The 16,622-nt window shown below is 32.8% G+C and overlaps 1 protein-coding gene across 2 annotated transcripts in view; it reads right to left on the minus strand.

The window, feature by feature from the left end:
- Positions 1–16,622, minus strand: part of ASCC3 (activating signal cointegrator 1 complex subunit 3) — a 314,121-nt gene that overhangs the window by 237,192 nt on the left and 60,307 nt on the right. For both annotated transcript variants that reach the window (XM_054569760.1, XM_054569761.1), the window contains exons 5-8: positions 13,626–13,746; positions 8,850–9,054; positions 8,097–8,238; positions 7,388–7,513 (exon numbers count right to left, since the gene is read on the minus strand). In XM_054569760.1, the coding sequence (XP_054425735.1) occupies positions 7,388–7,513; positions 8,097–8,238; positions 8,850–9,054; positions 13,626–13,746 (594 nt within the window). The remainder of the gene's footprint in view (positions 1–7,387; positions 7,514–8,096; positions 8,239–8,849; positions 9,055–13,625; positions 13,747–16,622) is intronic.

The raw sequence follows: 16,622 nt of genomic DNA on the forward strand, positions 1-16,622 counted from the left end.
TTACTATTTGCCTCTACAGAAAAAGTTTACTGACACTGGAGCTATGTAAATAATTCTATAATTAGAAACACAGAAGGAATTAAAAGAGCCCAAATAAAACTTCTAGAGATTAAGCTACAATGAATGAGATTAAAAAGTACAATGGATACTTTTATTGTACTCTTTTTAGACACTGTGGAAGAAAAGATGAGTGAGTAGAAGACAAGGTAATACAAACTACCTGAAATGAAACAAAGTAAAAAAGACCAAAAAAAGAAAACGTTAAAAGAACATCAGTAAGCTGTGTGACAACTTCAGAAAGCCTAACATATCTCACATCTCTAATAATTTGTAACTGTGAGAACAGGACTTTTCCTTCCTTGGATAATGACTTATCACAAAATTCAATTATTAGCCTCCTTCAGAGAGTACCTGAAAAGAAGGAAGGGAAAATAAAATTCTTTGTTTTATAGAAAAGAATGGCTGGAAATCTTCCACATCTAATGAAAACTATACCACCACAGACCCAAGATGCTTACCCAATGTCAACCATGAAAGAAAGAAAAAAAAAAGAAAATCACATCATAGCAGTGATAGGCAGAATTCTAAGCTGGTTGTCAAGATTTCCTTCCTGATCCCTACTACCAACTCCATGGTATAAACAGCCTGTAAACCTCAGAACTGTGAATATAATGGATTTACTCGTTGGATTAGGTTACACTATCTGAAACAGTTGACCTTTACATAGGAGGGTTGTCTGAGTGAGTCTGACCTAATCATAGGAATCTTTTTAAAGTCAGGGAGGTGCAGCTGCATGGAGGAAAAAAATCAGAGATTTAAAGCACACAAGGGCGGCGGGGTGGAGGAGAGCAGTGGTGGAAAAATTGAGGCAACTGTAAGTGAACAATAATAAAAAAACACACACACACAAAGAATTCAATGTGGCAGTCTTCAGAAGCTAAGAATGACCAACAGCATAGAAATGGGAACCTCAGTTCTATAACTGCAGGGAAATGGATTTGGCCACCAACCTGAATGAGCCTGGAAAGGAATCCTTCCCCAGAGTTTCCAGAAAAGAGTTCAGCATGTCAGACTGCATGATTTTGCCCTTGAGAAACACTAAACAGAGAACACAGTCAAGCCCACCTAAATCAAACCTCCAGAACTATGAGATAATAAGTGGACATTTTAAGAATCACTAAATTTTTGGTAATTTGTTATACAACAACAGAAAGCTAATACAAAGTCACATAATCAAACTTCCTAAAACCAGTGTTAAGGAGAAAAACTTCAAAACTCAACCAGAAAGACGTATTGCAAAGAGAGGACGATAAGAATTAGAGCATACTTCTTATCAGAAACAATGTAAGCAAGATTAATACAATCCTGTCCAGGCAGCTCAGTAGGTTAGAGCATCACCCCAACATGCCCAGGTTTCAGATTCGATCCTCAGTTGGGGCACATGCAAGAATCAATCAATGAATACATAAGTAAGTGGAACAAATCAATGTTCCTCTCTTCCTCTCAAATCAATAAATAAAAATTGAAAAAAGGAATACAATACAGCTATATCTGTAAGTGCTGGAGGAAAAATCGTCACCTTGTAATTCTACATCAAGTGGATCCTTCAAGAACAAAAATAAAATGAAGACTTTCCCAGACACACAAAGCTGTAAGAATTCATCACAAACAGACCTGTGCTACAAAAAAGTGAATACCAGCTGGAAATCTAAATCTACAGAAAGGCATAAAGAGTAGCAGACAGGTAAAAACTATTTTATGTGATTATTTAGATATCTTTAAAAGACTGCCACATAACAAGACTGCCACATAATATATTATGGGGTTTTAACAAATGGAGAAACAGTCTACATTTACATGTTTGTTACTCATTTTTTTTTGTTCTGCTGGTAATAAGTACTGAAAAATGTGACACACAAATATAGCAGCAAAAAGAATTAGAATTTTCATGTTTCCAATTGCTAGGTTTGTACCAAGGGAAATTAAGACTTTGTTAAAATGGTCAGAAATTTAATTTGTGCTATAATTGTTTCATTTCTCATGAACTTTGTGAAATCTTCTTTGCTAAGATCTCGATCAGTATGAAAAAGACTGTATACCCACCCTTCAGCTTTAAACTTTCTATTTGTTGTTATTTCTCAGTGCCACTTCTTAAAAAGACAGTGAGTGGTTCAGGCCCTGTTCTGATGAAGCTGGAGGTGTGCCTGAGAGTGTGATAAGCAGCCTGTGGGATGTGTCAGAAAGAGGCCTTTTATTTGGGAGCAAGTCCCAATTTTAGCAATGTTTCATCCTGTTCAAGTTGAGCTCATTAAAAAAGATCCATACTCTGAAGTATTTTTCTGGGTTCTTCTTTAGTTTTCTTGCCTTTATAATCTTATTGAATCAAACTGTATCAATAAACCCTTTAACTGTAGAATCCTCAGGTACAGAGAACAAAGTAAAACCAAAGGAAAAGTAACATCGTTTTTTTCCTTATTCTATTTGATTTTTTCCAAACTCTCAATCTTGAGAAAACCACAGACGTCGATAATTACAATAACTGCTTTCTTTGGTTTTTATCAATTAATTAGAAACTACTCTAGATGTTTTAATATAGTGACTATGATAATTAGGTCTTTCTGATCTTGCACAGTAAAATCCAATACTACTGCACATGTGTTTGGAATGAACAAATAGCTGACCAGCATAAGTGAACACAGAAGTAACTTATTTAGTAAATATAATTTCCAAAGTAATGATAAGTCTTTTTATTTTATACATACTCTGATCTCATAGTAGCAGTTTTTATTATTACACTCATCATTTTTAGTTAACATTTTCATTAAAATGTATTAAGTAACAAACACTCTTCAAAGCATTTCACATATATTAACTAATTTAATCCTCATAGTAAAACTATGAGGTAACTACTATTCTCCCAATTTTACAAATGAAACACTAGATCACAGTCAAGTCAAACTCTGTCAGCCTAGATTCAGAGGCCCTGCTCTAAACGAAATAGGTATGCTGCCTCCTCAACTTAACATGCACAAACCTTTCCTTTTCCCTTATTCCCCATCTTAATAAATGGTCCTATCACTCATCTATGTTGCTTTGAATGTCATTCTAGTCTTCTCTCCACTTCATTCCCTCCATTTAATCAGTCCTCAGATCTTACACATATTAGTAGCTAAATTATTCTTCATTGTCCCATTTTTCATACAGGTGGCCACTTCCTTAATTCAGGCATTTCTCTCTTTAACTACTGCAGCAGCTCTACCCCCTACTTTACACTTTGCACTGCAACCCAAGCAATTCCTCTAAGTGAAAAAAATTGAATAAATTACTCTATTTTTAAGAAGGAATTATTTTCCACAATATTTATTCTATACCTCTTGGCATGATTTTCAAAGCCCTTTGTGTGTAAACTAAGTCTCCAGTTTCTGGACCCATTTGCTGCTACTGCCCATATACATCTTACATGCTAACAACACTGAAACACTTGTTTCCAGAAGGTCACATGTTTCATGGTGCATCCTTTGCCTAGAATTCACCCCACTGCCCTCTGCCTACCTGGAAAAATCCTATGCCCTCACATTCACTTTCCATGAAGGTTTCTGTGAACTCATCAGTCTGCCTTCTCTGTGCTGCCACAGCATCTGCGCCCCACTGAATCAGTTATTTCCATGGAAATGGTGTGGGGCAGACACACTTCACTGAGTAGCTGAAGATCAGGAATAGTATCCTTTCTGTAATTTCCCCCAGAGCCTAGCCTGCAAATGTGGGATTCAAGAATCTGGGGTCATAAAAACCTAAGGTTCTCTACATTTACATTTTATAGGACTCAACTCTCTTAACTTCTCAAATGAAACATTATATGCATCTTTTTATATTACCTTTCCAAACAAAATATCACACTTGGGTCATTACTCCATTTTTGCTGAATAACACTGTATTGGCTATTTAAAAAAAAAATTCCTCCGAATATGAAAATAGACAGAAATCAACTTATTTAACACCAACAAAAAGCAAATCTGACCATCTCACCCAAAATATCAAAAATATAGCTCTGTTTGCTTAGCATCTTTCTTACTCTCCATTTAACTGCATCCACCTTTCTTTTGGGGAATTCCTTTTTAACTCCTGCTGGCTCACATGGAGCTGACAGAGGATACACAAGGCAGTAGGCATAGTCAATAAGAACCCCACAATCCCACCACCAGGAAAGTAGTTGGTTCAGAAATGAACTGTTGACCTAAGTCAGAAAAATCAAGAGTTAATCCCAGGAGTTGTTTTTCTGGCAGAATTTGTGGGGAAAACTTCTTGACTTTTAGGGTTAGGGTATGGGGAAGCAGATTTATTTGGAGTTACTGTCATATATTTTTCCCTGGCTATAGGAAGAAAGCCTATTTGGGAGTCAGGGATGAAAGTACCATAGAAATAGAAAGAGGCAAAAGTGGGAGTAAAGGAGAGGGAGGAAGAGATAATGTGGAAGGGAAAGGGAAAAGAGAAGGAAATAAAGTAGAAACAGATAGACGGAGAAGGAAAGAAAGGGACAGAGACAGAGGAGAAGTTCTGATGACATCATATGAACCTATATATCCAGCTGGGCATAAAGATAGCTTTACTCCTGGACATTCCAGTTAGGAAACCCAATAAATTGCCTTCTTTGTTAAAGCTTGCTTTGACTTTGATTTCTCCAACTTCCAAATGAATAAGTCTTGACTAATACAGAACTCCATCTAACAGCATTAACAGCATTCCTGTACATCATTTCATAATTTTAAATTCTCCTTATTTTAATGAAATTACAGAAGTAATTTAAGAAGACGGGACAGATTTATCCAACGTGACATTTGGTCTGGGAAAAGATATAGAAGCATTTTATCTATAGTTCCGTAGGGCTGTTAGGAATAACAAGTAATTGTATCTCAGTGAAAAGAGAAAGATACCATCCTCAACAGCACTCTTCCTGATACTTTTCTACCTTGTAGAAAAAAAGACCTAAGTCAACAGAAGCATCTACTAAATTAATATTGTATTAACACCTATCTTTTTCTCCTGAGGTCTATATCACTACTCTACAGTTTATGACATCTGGTGGGATCATTATCTAAAGTGATATGACATCAAATAGTTTAATTATGTACTTATAAGGACACATTTGTATGTATTATTCCCCAATTATTATTACTCCTATGGAAGTGCAAATTAAAACCACAATGGGAATCTCTATATGCTAACAGAATGGTTAAAATATAAATAGTATATATTAAAATATAGATTAAAATGGCTAAAATAACAATTTTAATTAGTGACAATACCAAATACTGATGAGTATGTGGAGTAACTAGTTCACACTAGATTGTTGCTGGGAATATAAAATATTACTCCAGAAAAAGGTTTGATAGTTTATTAGAAAACTAAACAGGCAACTATGACACAGTAATTATATTACTGGGCATTTATGCCAGAGAACCTATGTCCCCCCAAAATTCATAACATAAGCCTTAACCCCAGTGTGACTATATTTGAAGATAGTACCTGCAGGGAAGTAACTAAGGTTAAATGAGGTCACCTGTGTGAGGCCCTAATCCTATAGGGCTAGTGTCCTTATAAGAGAAAAGATCTCTATCTGCGCTTACAGTGAAAAAAGGCCATGTTTGGCCACAGGGATGCAGTAAGAAAGCAGCTGTCTGCATGCCAGGAAGAGTCCTCATCAGAAACCAAATCTGCCAGGACTTTGATCTGGGACTTTCAGCCTCCACTGTGAAAAAAATCAATTGCTCACTGTTTGAGCCACCCAGTCTGTGGTATTTTGTTATGACAGCCTGAATGGACTTACACAATTCATAATACCCTGAACCTGTAAACAATACAGATGTCCTTCAACAGGTCAAGTTAAACTGTGGTCATCCACATCATATGTGGCAGGCAGAATAATGGTCCCCAATGATGTCTAGATTCTAATTCATGGGACCTGTAAATTTATTAGGTTACATGGTCAAGAGACATGAAGGCTGCAGATGGATTTAACCCATCTAAAAACTCTTTTACTTCTATAGTCTAAATAAAAATGAATGTTTATTTAGAAATAAGTATGAAAAAATAAAAACCACAACTCATTCATTATATAGATAATGAATGACAGTGCTTTTACATAAAAAAATTTTTAGTATTAAATATAGAAAATGAAATAAACCTTCATGATAATAATGCTTATAATGACTGGTAAGGTTTAAACAGAATTATGTATATAATTATTTAATTCTTCAGGCTCTCATCTTTGGCTACATTACAAAATCACCTACAGAGCTTCAAAAATCATCCTCAAAAAATAGATATCTTGGCCCCTCCCAATAAGTTATGACTAAATAAGGACCAAACCATTTGGATTTTGAAAAAGTTCTATAGGTAATTCTAATGTACAGAATGAAACCCACTAATACAGGTTTAATTACAATTTTGGTCCACTACAAAAACTTATTGTAAAACACAACTTAAAATTTTAATAATAAAGAACTGTAATACAGGCATAAAATGGAATACTGTATGGTAAGTAAAAATAGTGCTAAACATATGTATCTAGAAGGACATATGTAAGTCTATATACAAACACAAAAACAATACATATTATATAATTCAATTTTTGTAAAACAAAATACACATGCACACATATATAGAGAGAATGGAGTAATCCTGGTGGGCTCTGGTTATACTTTACACTGCTTCATGCTGCTCTTTTTGCTTGCCTATATTATTTAACATTTTTGAATGATTATATATGACTCATAAAAATAAAGCAACTTTGCTAATAAGAAAGACTAACTTAATAGATATACTTTAACTAAATTAAGAAATATTTTATTTTGAGATAAAGCAAGTATGGCAAAATTTTAACAAATGGAAAACTGAGATAAAGGGTATATGGACAATAGCATTCATGCAGCTTTTCCATAGGTCTGAAATTATTTAAAATTTAAAAACTGAGGGAAAATAAATAAAAAAATAATTTAGACTTTAGCTCCCTTTCCTCAAATAATATTTTATTTTATTATAGGCTGATCATTTGATATGTCAATACAATACATAAAACCTTTAAAACATTTTACTCTGACTCAGTTTATAGAGGTTAAACCAAGTATTAGCTAAAATAACCAAAATAAATGTGGACTTATAGGCATATATACACAGAATTGTACATAGATATGTGTGTCTGCATAAAGGAATGTATGTATGTATGTATTTTTTAAAATTTAAACTCCCCTACTCTACATCTTTAGTAACCAACTGCATGTCTCTTTATTATATTAGCTAACTGACCTTTAAAAATAATTTTTCCAATACAAATCCATTCATAAACATAGCAATCATCAAAAACATCAACTCTATAAAATTATCATCTCACCTCATCTAAGTCTTGGATATAAACTGGTTTTTCCTCAAGGCCAATTGGCATTGGCTCACTGTAGGGAATCTTTACTTCTTCATACATCTTGTTATTTTCTCTTTGGATTCCTTCTGGCAAAATCATCTATTAAAATTAAAATCCAACAATAATAAAAAAATGCTCTATGATAAATCTTATTTAGTGAGAGAGAGAAAGGGGACACTATTGGTTTTACCACATAGCACTAAAAATTAAATTTAGCTATATAAAGGAAAGGAAGCCTAAACAAACAAACAAAAACCATATGAACACACAAAGCATTCATGTATCAGGTATCTCATATAACAAATTAACCATATTAGTTGATGAATCTTAAACCATATATTAATTAGATGGTATTCTGGATGGCAAATGTACTCAAGAAGGTAAGTAAAATATGAAATATGTGATGTAAAGTTTAGTCAAAAAGCAATGCATCTGCTGAAATACAAAAATACAAGTTGCATATATAATGAAAGAGAAGAACACATATGTTTTAAATACCTATACTATGTGTCAAAAATTTTATACACACTACATTATTTCATTTTCCCCAGTATTTAAGAATACAATTTGGCATAGTATAGTCAACCAATAACTAGAGTAACAAAGGACATGGGGAAAATCTCTGTGTAATTTCCTCACAGTAGAAGTATTATCCAAAAGAGACCGTTCACCAATGACATACCTTTGCACCAGCAATGAATGCTGATGTTCTCATGGCTTCGGCCTGGGAATCATAAACATGGGGATAACGTATTTTTTCAAAGTCCATGTCCCTCTGCCTGCTCAGAATTGGAACGCTTCTAGCACTCAGGAGTGCCTGCTCTCTGTAAATACAAAAACAACAGGCAACATCTGAAATTTGTGTCTTGCAATGAAAAGCATATATTAGAAAAGTCACTAAAATAACTATGTATCAGATAGCTTTTCATTATAAAAGAGAATAAGTAGAACTATACGAAGGAAGATATTAGCAATCCTGAAATTTTCTGTGTATTCATCCAGAAGTCAACACATTTTAAGGTAACACCATATTTACAATTGTGTTTGTAACAATCCAAAGACATTTATAAATTCCTTTTTAAAAATGGGTTTCAATATTTATAAACCAAGTGTAATAATGCTTTCGTTTAATTTTCCTCCTTTCTATTTCTAAATAATAACATGGCAAAAAGTATTCATTAAGCTAGGGAAAAAAACAAAAACTCAAAATAAATTTGTGTAGGCTTCATAAATATTAATCTAATGTGTGTGTGCACAGCACCTAAAATAGCTTTCTTATCCCAGAAAATCAGATTTTCTTACAACAGAATTCTATATTCGTAAGAAAATGCAACTAGAATAATATAAATTATTAAAACTAAACTATAAAATGGTAATGATACATAAAAGTAGCAATTACGACACAAACATTTTTTCAGCTGCTGACTTTTATTACCTTTGTATCCGTAATTCCTTAGGATCAAAGCACATGAGTCCTTCTGAAACTTCACCATCTTCTCCAGCTTTTTTCTCTCGTCTAGCAATTCTTTTTTCTTCTCGGCGATATTGCTTCATTAATTGCTTTTCTTGTTCAGACTGAATAGTGACTTGACAACCATAATTGGGTTTAGCATTTTCTCCTAAAATTTTTTTGCAATTGTCTACAAAGTAAATTTAGAACATCATGTTTTATACATTAAACCTTTATTAAAACCATATTCCTCCTCACCAAAACATAAGGTAGCACAATGCTCTAACAATTCATTTTTTAAAAAGTGGAACATTAATTTGTATGTTTTAAGGAGTCTTTTAACATCATAATATCTAAATGGTATTAAGTAGTGGCTTAAGAAAAGTCAGCAAATATTTTCTTCCTATAGACTGAACAGTTTAATGTTAGAAATTCTTACATATAACATCAGAAACTAAAAATCTGAGATTATAATTTTGAAATTTATATAATTTCAATAAATACAATTATCAATACTAATTAACACTTTATTTAACATAATAATAAAATATATTCTTTACATATTAATACAACTTCTCCCAATGTAATAGGCTTTACTGTATTAAGTTATACCTATATTAATACTTATTTATTCATGAAAGAAAATTTGTTAACATTAGGTTGGGATATAGTAAGAAGATGACCAAGGCAAATAAAAAAAAAAAAAAAAAGAGTATAGTCCACCTTTTCATGGAAATACAGGTTTAAAGAAAAAATGGAGGAAGGACAAACCACTAAGAGGGACCAGGTCAATCAAAGCTCAACATTTATAGGTTACAATTTAAATCTGGGGTTTAGTGAACTCAGGAAAATTTTTCTTCCAACAGGGTTACCTTCTGTGTTTAATTAAATCTTTCCAAGTGGAAGTATCTTGGCTCACTGCAGCACTAAAGGAACTGATAGTACTGTGGTTGAAAGGAATCTATGTCAATACACATCACTGTATTGAGGACCTACTAGGTTCCAGGAACTGCCACTAGGCTAGGAAGACAATGAAGGATGAGACTTGATTCATACTCTGAAGGAGCACAGTGCAAGTTATCTTATCAAATTCCATGATCTAATACAGAACAAGGGAAGAATTAAGCATAGCATCAAGATGGGAAATTAGCTTTCTAAATTCATTTTAAGTCAAATCTTCACAATTCTCCGACATCTGTCACTATCTCATTACACGATTTTGAATAAGTCATTTAAACTCTCAATCAAAATAAGTAAGTTTTCTGTATAATGACTTTTATAAGTCTCAAAAAGGAAAGTGAGATATAAAGACTTATTACATCTCAAAATTATAAAATAAGATAATCCCAACTATATTAAGACTACTACATTTTGCAGTTGTGGAAAAAAGTTATCTATGTCTCACATATCTTACTTTGTAAGTAAGTTTTGTTAACCTATCATAATGATTGAATTTATAAGCTACTAACTTTGTGTTAGAAAAATAATGCAGCATACTAACAGTTTCCACATGTACTCTGAACTAAAAGTTAAACTGCAAAGTCACCCAATTAGATATTAAGAATTTTTTAAAAACGAGACTAATGCCATGTACTTATTAAAAATGAATGTTAAAAATTTTGTGTGTGAAACTAAATACTTTTGGTAACATATGAAATGGTATGCTAATGTTATTAATATTTTAAACAAATATGATAGTTAAATAATCCTATTTATACACACTTGTGATCATCCAAATAAGGAAACTACAAGAAGAAAATATGTCTACCTCAAGAACAGAGCTATAAAGTCATAATCAGAATATAGAGGATATATATCCTGTGAGATTGAACACAGTAGGTAATTAAAAAATCATGTTTTAGAGCAGGAAATGCTTAAATTTATGGTTCTTCTTAATGGGTTCAGCAACTGCAGAGACTGACAAGTTGAAAGGAAATGAATAAGCTTAACAGCAATTTTAACATAAAATTTTACCAAAGGACAATGTAGAGGCTTGGATCCTTTTAGAATGTAATTACGATGAATAAAAGTCTTGTATAATTACTAAAACCACTTTTACTTGACAGCATGAGCTAACTTAATTTTTACTTTCTAATACAAGGTGTACTAAACATACTCCACATTAGTGCTAAAAATAGAATTTAATTACAACTATCCTCAAATTAACAGTATACTATACCCACCTACTTCTTCCCTACCTTACTTTCCTACTTATAAGAACAGAGATAAAGTAGGGTGGTGTGTATTTGGATAAAAAGATTCCAAGAAAATCATTATGAAAGCTAGAAAATGCTACATGGCAAGAAACTACTGCTCTCTAAAACCATGATTTAGGGGACTAAAGAAAATAATGGAATGTGGTTGTCATACTAAGGTAGCTTAATAACAAATACATATATAATTTGGTATTTTAGAGAGGCTTTTGAAGATTCATTAACATAAAGCTAAATCAACAGATATAAGTGGATGAGAACAGGTAAAGTAACAAGAATCCAAAGAATTCTTCAAGAGTATTGCATCCCCCCACCGCACCAAAAAAATTTAAGGAGAATCATGTTTAACGTATGCACAGAGAAAACTATACATCAAAAACAAAACAAAACAAAACAAAAAGACCTTAAATTATGTGGGTTGTTAGCTTTTTTCCCACAGTGCTTAGAAAAAGTTAAAGTCTATTTGTTTAAATGCCCCTGATTTTCTATAGTATAATTATTATTCTTAGAGAGCAGCAACATTAATAATGATCTAGCATAGTTAACTAAAGAGTAAAAGCGGTCTGAGAAGAGTAGAAAATATTTCAGGGCAGACTGATGGGTTAAAAGGTATGGTTGCTTCTAAAAAGTAGAATAAGATTTCTGTAAAAATGTTATTAAAAAATTAATATAAGGAAACTGAAAACACTAATTCATCATCTACACTGCAGGGTTGTCCAACATTTTGGGGTCTCTGGGCCACACTGGAAGAATTGTTGTCTTGAGCCACACATTAAATACACAAACACTAACGAAAACTGGTGAGCAAAAAAAAGTTTTGTGCCTAATTTTCATGATATCCACCACCACAGATAAGCAAGAGTCCTCAAATAATAACCCTAATTATAGCGGCCCTTTTGATAATCTTTTAAAATCATCAAGCAAATCCCAAGTTTGTGACCACATAGAAAATGTACATAGATAAGTAATGAAACTGAGTATAAAACTTAGGAATAAAACTAAGTAATGTTTTAAGTCAATTTATGATTTTGTGTTGGGCTGCATTCACAGCCATCCTGGGCCACATGAGGTCCACACGCCAGGGGTCAGACACCCATGATCTACAGCTTCCTAAGAGTCTGTGAGCTGGACTGATTTTGAAATTTTTGTTAATAGATTACACTATTAAAGGTTAAGATTACCAGAAACTAATATAATATTGAATGTCAACTGTAATTAAAAAACAAAAAAAAATAAAATTTGGATGGATTTTAAAAAGGTGAAATCAAGTATCTCCATATTAACACTTGGAAGGCTGATAAAATGGACACCAAATTCTTAAAGTTTGTATCACAAGGTTAGATATTTAAACTCATTCCTTTTCATCTGGCAGATACGCATTTTAAATGCTCCTAAACTCCACTGACTTACTGCAATAAGCGAGGCAGTTTATAGGTATTCAATATACTTAAAAAACCAAAGACCTGTAGAGACACAAAGAGACTAATTTCAATTCTTCAAAGTTTCTACAAATCTCAAAGCAACTCAAAGCAACTATGAGAAATCAAAGATTGAGATAAACGAAATCCATAAGAAATTTTCTATGTAAATCCAGGCTGTTTTTATAGTCTCCTTTTAGTGCGATATTCATAAACCTAAGGAAAAGGTGGAATACAGAAGAAGGATAAATGTTGTAGAGTTTAAAGAGGGGTATTTAATTTCCTATGCTCATACACTTAAAAAAAATTCCAAACTATTTTTAAGGTTGTCAAGTAACACTTCAGATAAATGTAAGAAATTCCGTTTTTCTGTTTATTACTTAAAATCTGATTTTGGCATCAGTTGTGACACAGTAAGTCAATTTTTTAAAATAATTTTGGCTTCCTGCACAACTCTTCCTAATTCTTCTGGGTTTTAAAATATATGTAATATATGATATAAATGTTCAATTTGCTAAGTGTGGTAATTGTACTGCAATTAAGTAGGAGTCTGTTACTGTTCTTACACGTATACTGAAGATTTTACATTGGATTATTAAGTTGTCTGCAACTTCCAGTCATTGTTCAGCAAAAATTTTAAGTGTAGGTATATGTGTGTGCATGTGCACACACGCATGCATGTGTAGAGAACTATAGTTAGAAAAGGGAAGGAGGGGGAGGGAAAGCAAAATGTTAATGACTGGTAAATCTACATGAAGGGCATGTTCATTCTACAATCCTTATACTTTTAAACAGGTTTGAAAGTTTTCAAAAGGAATTATAACACTACTTGGCCCACAGTAACTACTATACATACTTGCTTAAAAAAATTTTTTGTCTATTCAAATCATCTGCTTATTAAAAAAATAAAATGCCACACCTAAACATAAACAGAATCTTTGCCATTCCACTGTTTTTTAGGACATTGATATTTGTTTAATAATCCTCCATATCTAAAATCTACTTTAAAAGGATAGTAACAGTAAATTACATAATATACCAAGTGATATTAAAAGTATAGTTATATTAAAAACATTGGCTAACCAAAAAATTTTCCTTGAAATTAGAAACACCACTAAATAATCTCTTACCTTGAAGAGCCTGTAACTTATGATCATTTGAAGAATTAAGAAATCTATCCACAATTGTAATTCTGTTCTGGAGGAGTTTCTCAATGAGTTCAAGTCCATCAGGTCCCAGTAGTTCAAACAGCTTATAAGAGAGTGGAAATCAAAATGTTACCTCAAAATTAAATTTCCAAGTTACTAACACCCTACTCAACAAAGGTGGGACAACAAACTAATATAGAAGTGCCCCAAAATTCTTAAGAAAACAAATAGTTTTACAAAGTAACTTAGGAAAGAAAGTAACTCTTCATATTGCTAAGGAGCTTTTGACTTTATAAAGGCTATCTGCAACTATATAATTAAAGAGCATGACAATTTTTAAAAATTATGATTTATATATATCAAACTATAAATCACAGAATCTCAAATTCTTACATTTGGTTTTTCATGACATAACCAAATGAAATTCTAAAATTAATTTGCTTTTTTAACATATTATTCTGGTTTTCCTAAATAGAGTACCATTTTTCTTACAACTTACCACATAACAATTATCATTTTATGGTTAAAGAATTATAAGGATGTTTTAATGAATCACACAGGACAAATTTTTAATGCTAATTATTAAATTATTTTATCAATAATTGTTAATGTTCATTAAATCCAAAATCTAAAACACAGTACTGTAAGTACTTTATGTAACTTTATAAAGAGTTTCCATGCATAGCCTACCCAACTATGCAGAGCAGTTGCCAAAGATTAAGCTGATTCCAGAGTGAGAGAATCAGTTTTAGGATTAAGAGACTTTCAATTACAAAACCGTCATGAAATAATTGTTCCAGAAAGCCTTTAGATTTTCTCAATTACAGTCTGGAGACATATATTTTTCTCCTAGCCAGAAATGATATACTCTTAACTTTGCAAATGAAGATTTTAAATTAACCAAATTCTAACTATTCTCAGGGATTCCACACAAATAAAATCATAATTAAAAGTAGTCATTTATGTTGAGTATATATGAGACATTAAATATTTAATAAATCATTTATTCTGCCGGTTATTTTACTGCCAGTATTATCTGCACACAAGGCCACCCTTCCTCCACCAAGCCTGCAATCAAGGACCAGCACTTCCTCTGGGCAAAGCACCGTGGAAAAATACCAGGGTCCCAGTCACTCTCGCCCTGGCTCACAAAGTGAGGCAAGACAGGAACTTAGGTTGCTGCCTCCTTCTTCCATCAGGTATTCAGCCCTAGGAGCAAGGCTCTCTCTCCAGGAGAAGCTTTCCATTGTCTCCACTTTTAGCTCCAGAGTTCTACCTCAAGAGATCTTGCCTGGGGGAGAACTATGCCATAAAAGAATAGGGAAATATCTAAAACAGAAAGCAGATTAATGGTAGTTTAGGGATGGGGTGGGGAGGGGACAGCCGGAATAATAGTTAAAAACTTCTCTTTGAGGAGATAAAAATGCTTTAAAACTGACTTTGGTGATGTTTGTACTTATCTGTGAATATACTAATAAATCATTGATTTATACACTTTAAATGGGTGAATTGTATGGTATGTGGATTATTACAGGGTGGGGCAAAAGCAGATTTATAGTTGTTCATATGGAAAATAATACAATAATTAATAATAGTATAAGAATAAACTGTTTCATGTATTCACAATGGTAAACCTACATTTGCCCCACCCTGTAGATCAATAAAGCGGTTTTTAAAATTATGAACCAAAATGACTTAAAATATTAAAAGTAACAAGAAATTGCTTGGTGTTGAAAGACAGATTAAATATACTTTTCCCAATAAGCATTTTAACTGAATGTACTGAATTGCTTGCTGTTCATCAAGTGCAAGCCCTGTGCTTAATGTTGAGGGTGATATTAAAGAACCAGCAAATTCAAAATAAATAACTGCAACACATGCCTACATAGTTACAGCATTTTGCCGTGTATAATGCGCTCCTATGTATAATGCACACCCACATACCAGCACTACCCATGTATAATATGCATCTTTATTTCTCCCTCAAAAATTTGGGAGAAATATAATGCACAGAAAAAAGTGCATTATACACAATAAAACATGGTGTATAATACAAACACTCCAAACAAATAGTAGAAAATGCTCTCTACATGCAACATGAAACATCCTTTTCATCTGAGCAACTCTCCATGAATTCTTAAACTGAGACTATTTCTTTCTTAAGAAAATAATTTCTAATGGCTGCTGCTCATATACATTATTTTTTTGCTACTCAAGGTTACTTAAACTATAATTCAATGTTCATACATAATAAATTAGAGATTCTACTTAAAAATTTTGTCCACAACATAATATTAAGAAACACCAGAACACTTGGAAGATAACTTCTAATGTAATATCACAAGCACAAGATCACAGCACAAAGACCATATTATTTCTTAAAAATAACACACCAAAGACCCAGCAATGGCACAAGGAAGCTGATTTACTCCGAATAACAGAACTTCCGTAACTCCAAGACAAAGAATCCCCAGCAGAATTCAGAGATCAGCTGCCATCAGATTTAAAGCCATCCTAAAATTATGTTTTCCCTAACATTTGCCATTTTTCCCCACATTGAGAGCAGGTGCGGTTCTCGTTCAAGATTTGCTCTACAAACTCATTTGGCAGTGAGAGTGACTGCAAAGGCACAGCGATCTGTATCACTGCTCTATGCACTGAGTCAAGTTCCAGACGCTGCTATCAAATTGAAAACAGGGGGAGAGAAATGTTTTCTGTGGGTACAGAAACAGACATCAACCACAATTTTAAAGGCAAAAAAAGAATGCAAGTCACAAGCAATAAAACAGCAAGTTTCACTGTCCTGGCTATAAATTAAGGACATGAGATTTAAAGGAGGCATAACAGGTATAGACAGGTAACATCTTTTCCTGGTAGATGTTGTAAAAGCCATTATCATCTATTCGGGTATTCTGAATAGACAAAGGTTCTTAGAATTCTTATTGTTATTATAAATACTTTTCCATTAAATTAAATAAT

This window comes from Pteronotus mesoamericanus, unplaced genomic scaffold (genome assembly GCF_021234165.1).
Source record: "Pteronotus mesoamericanus isolate MK-2021 breed Mesoamerican mustached bat unplaced genomic scaffold, CSHL_Meso_final contig_20, whole genome shotgun sequence".
Lineage (NCBI taxonomy): Eukaryota > Metazoa > Chordata > Mammalia > Chiroptera > Mormoopidae > Pteronotus > Pteronotus mesoamericanus.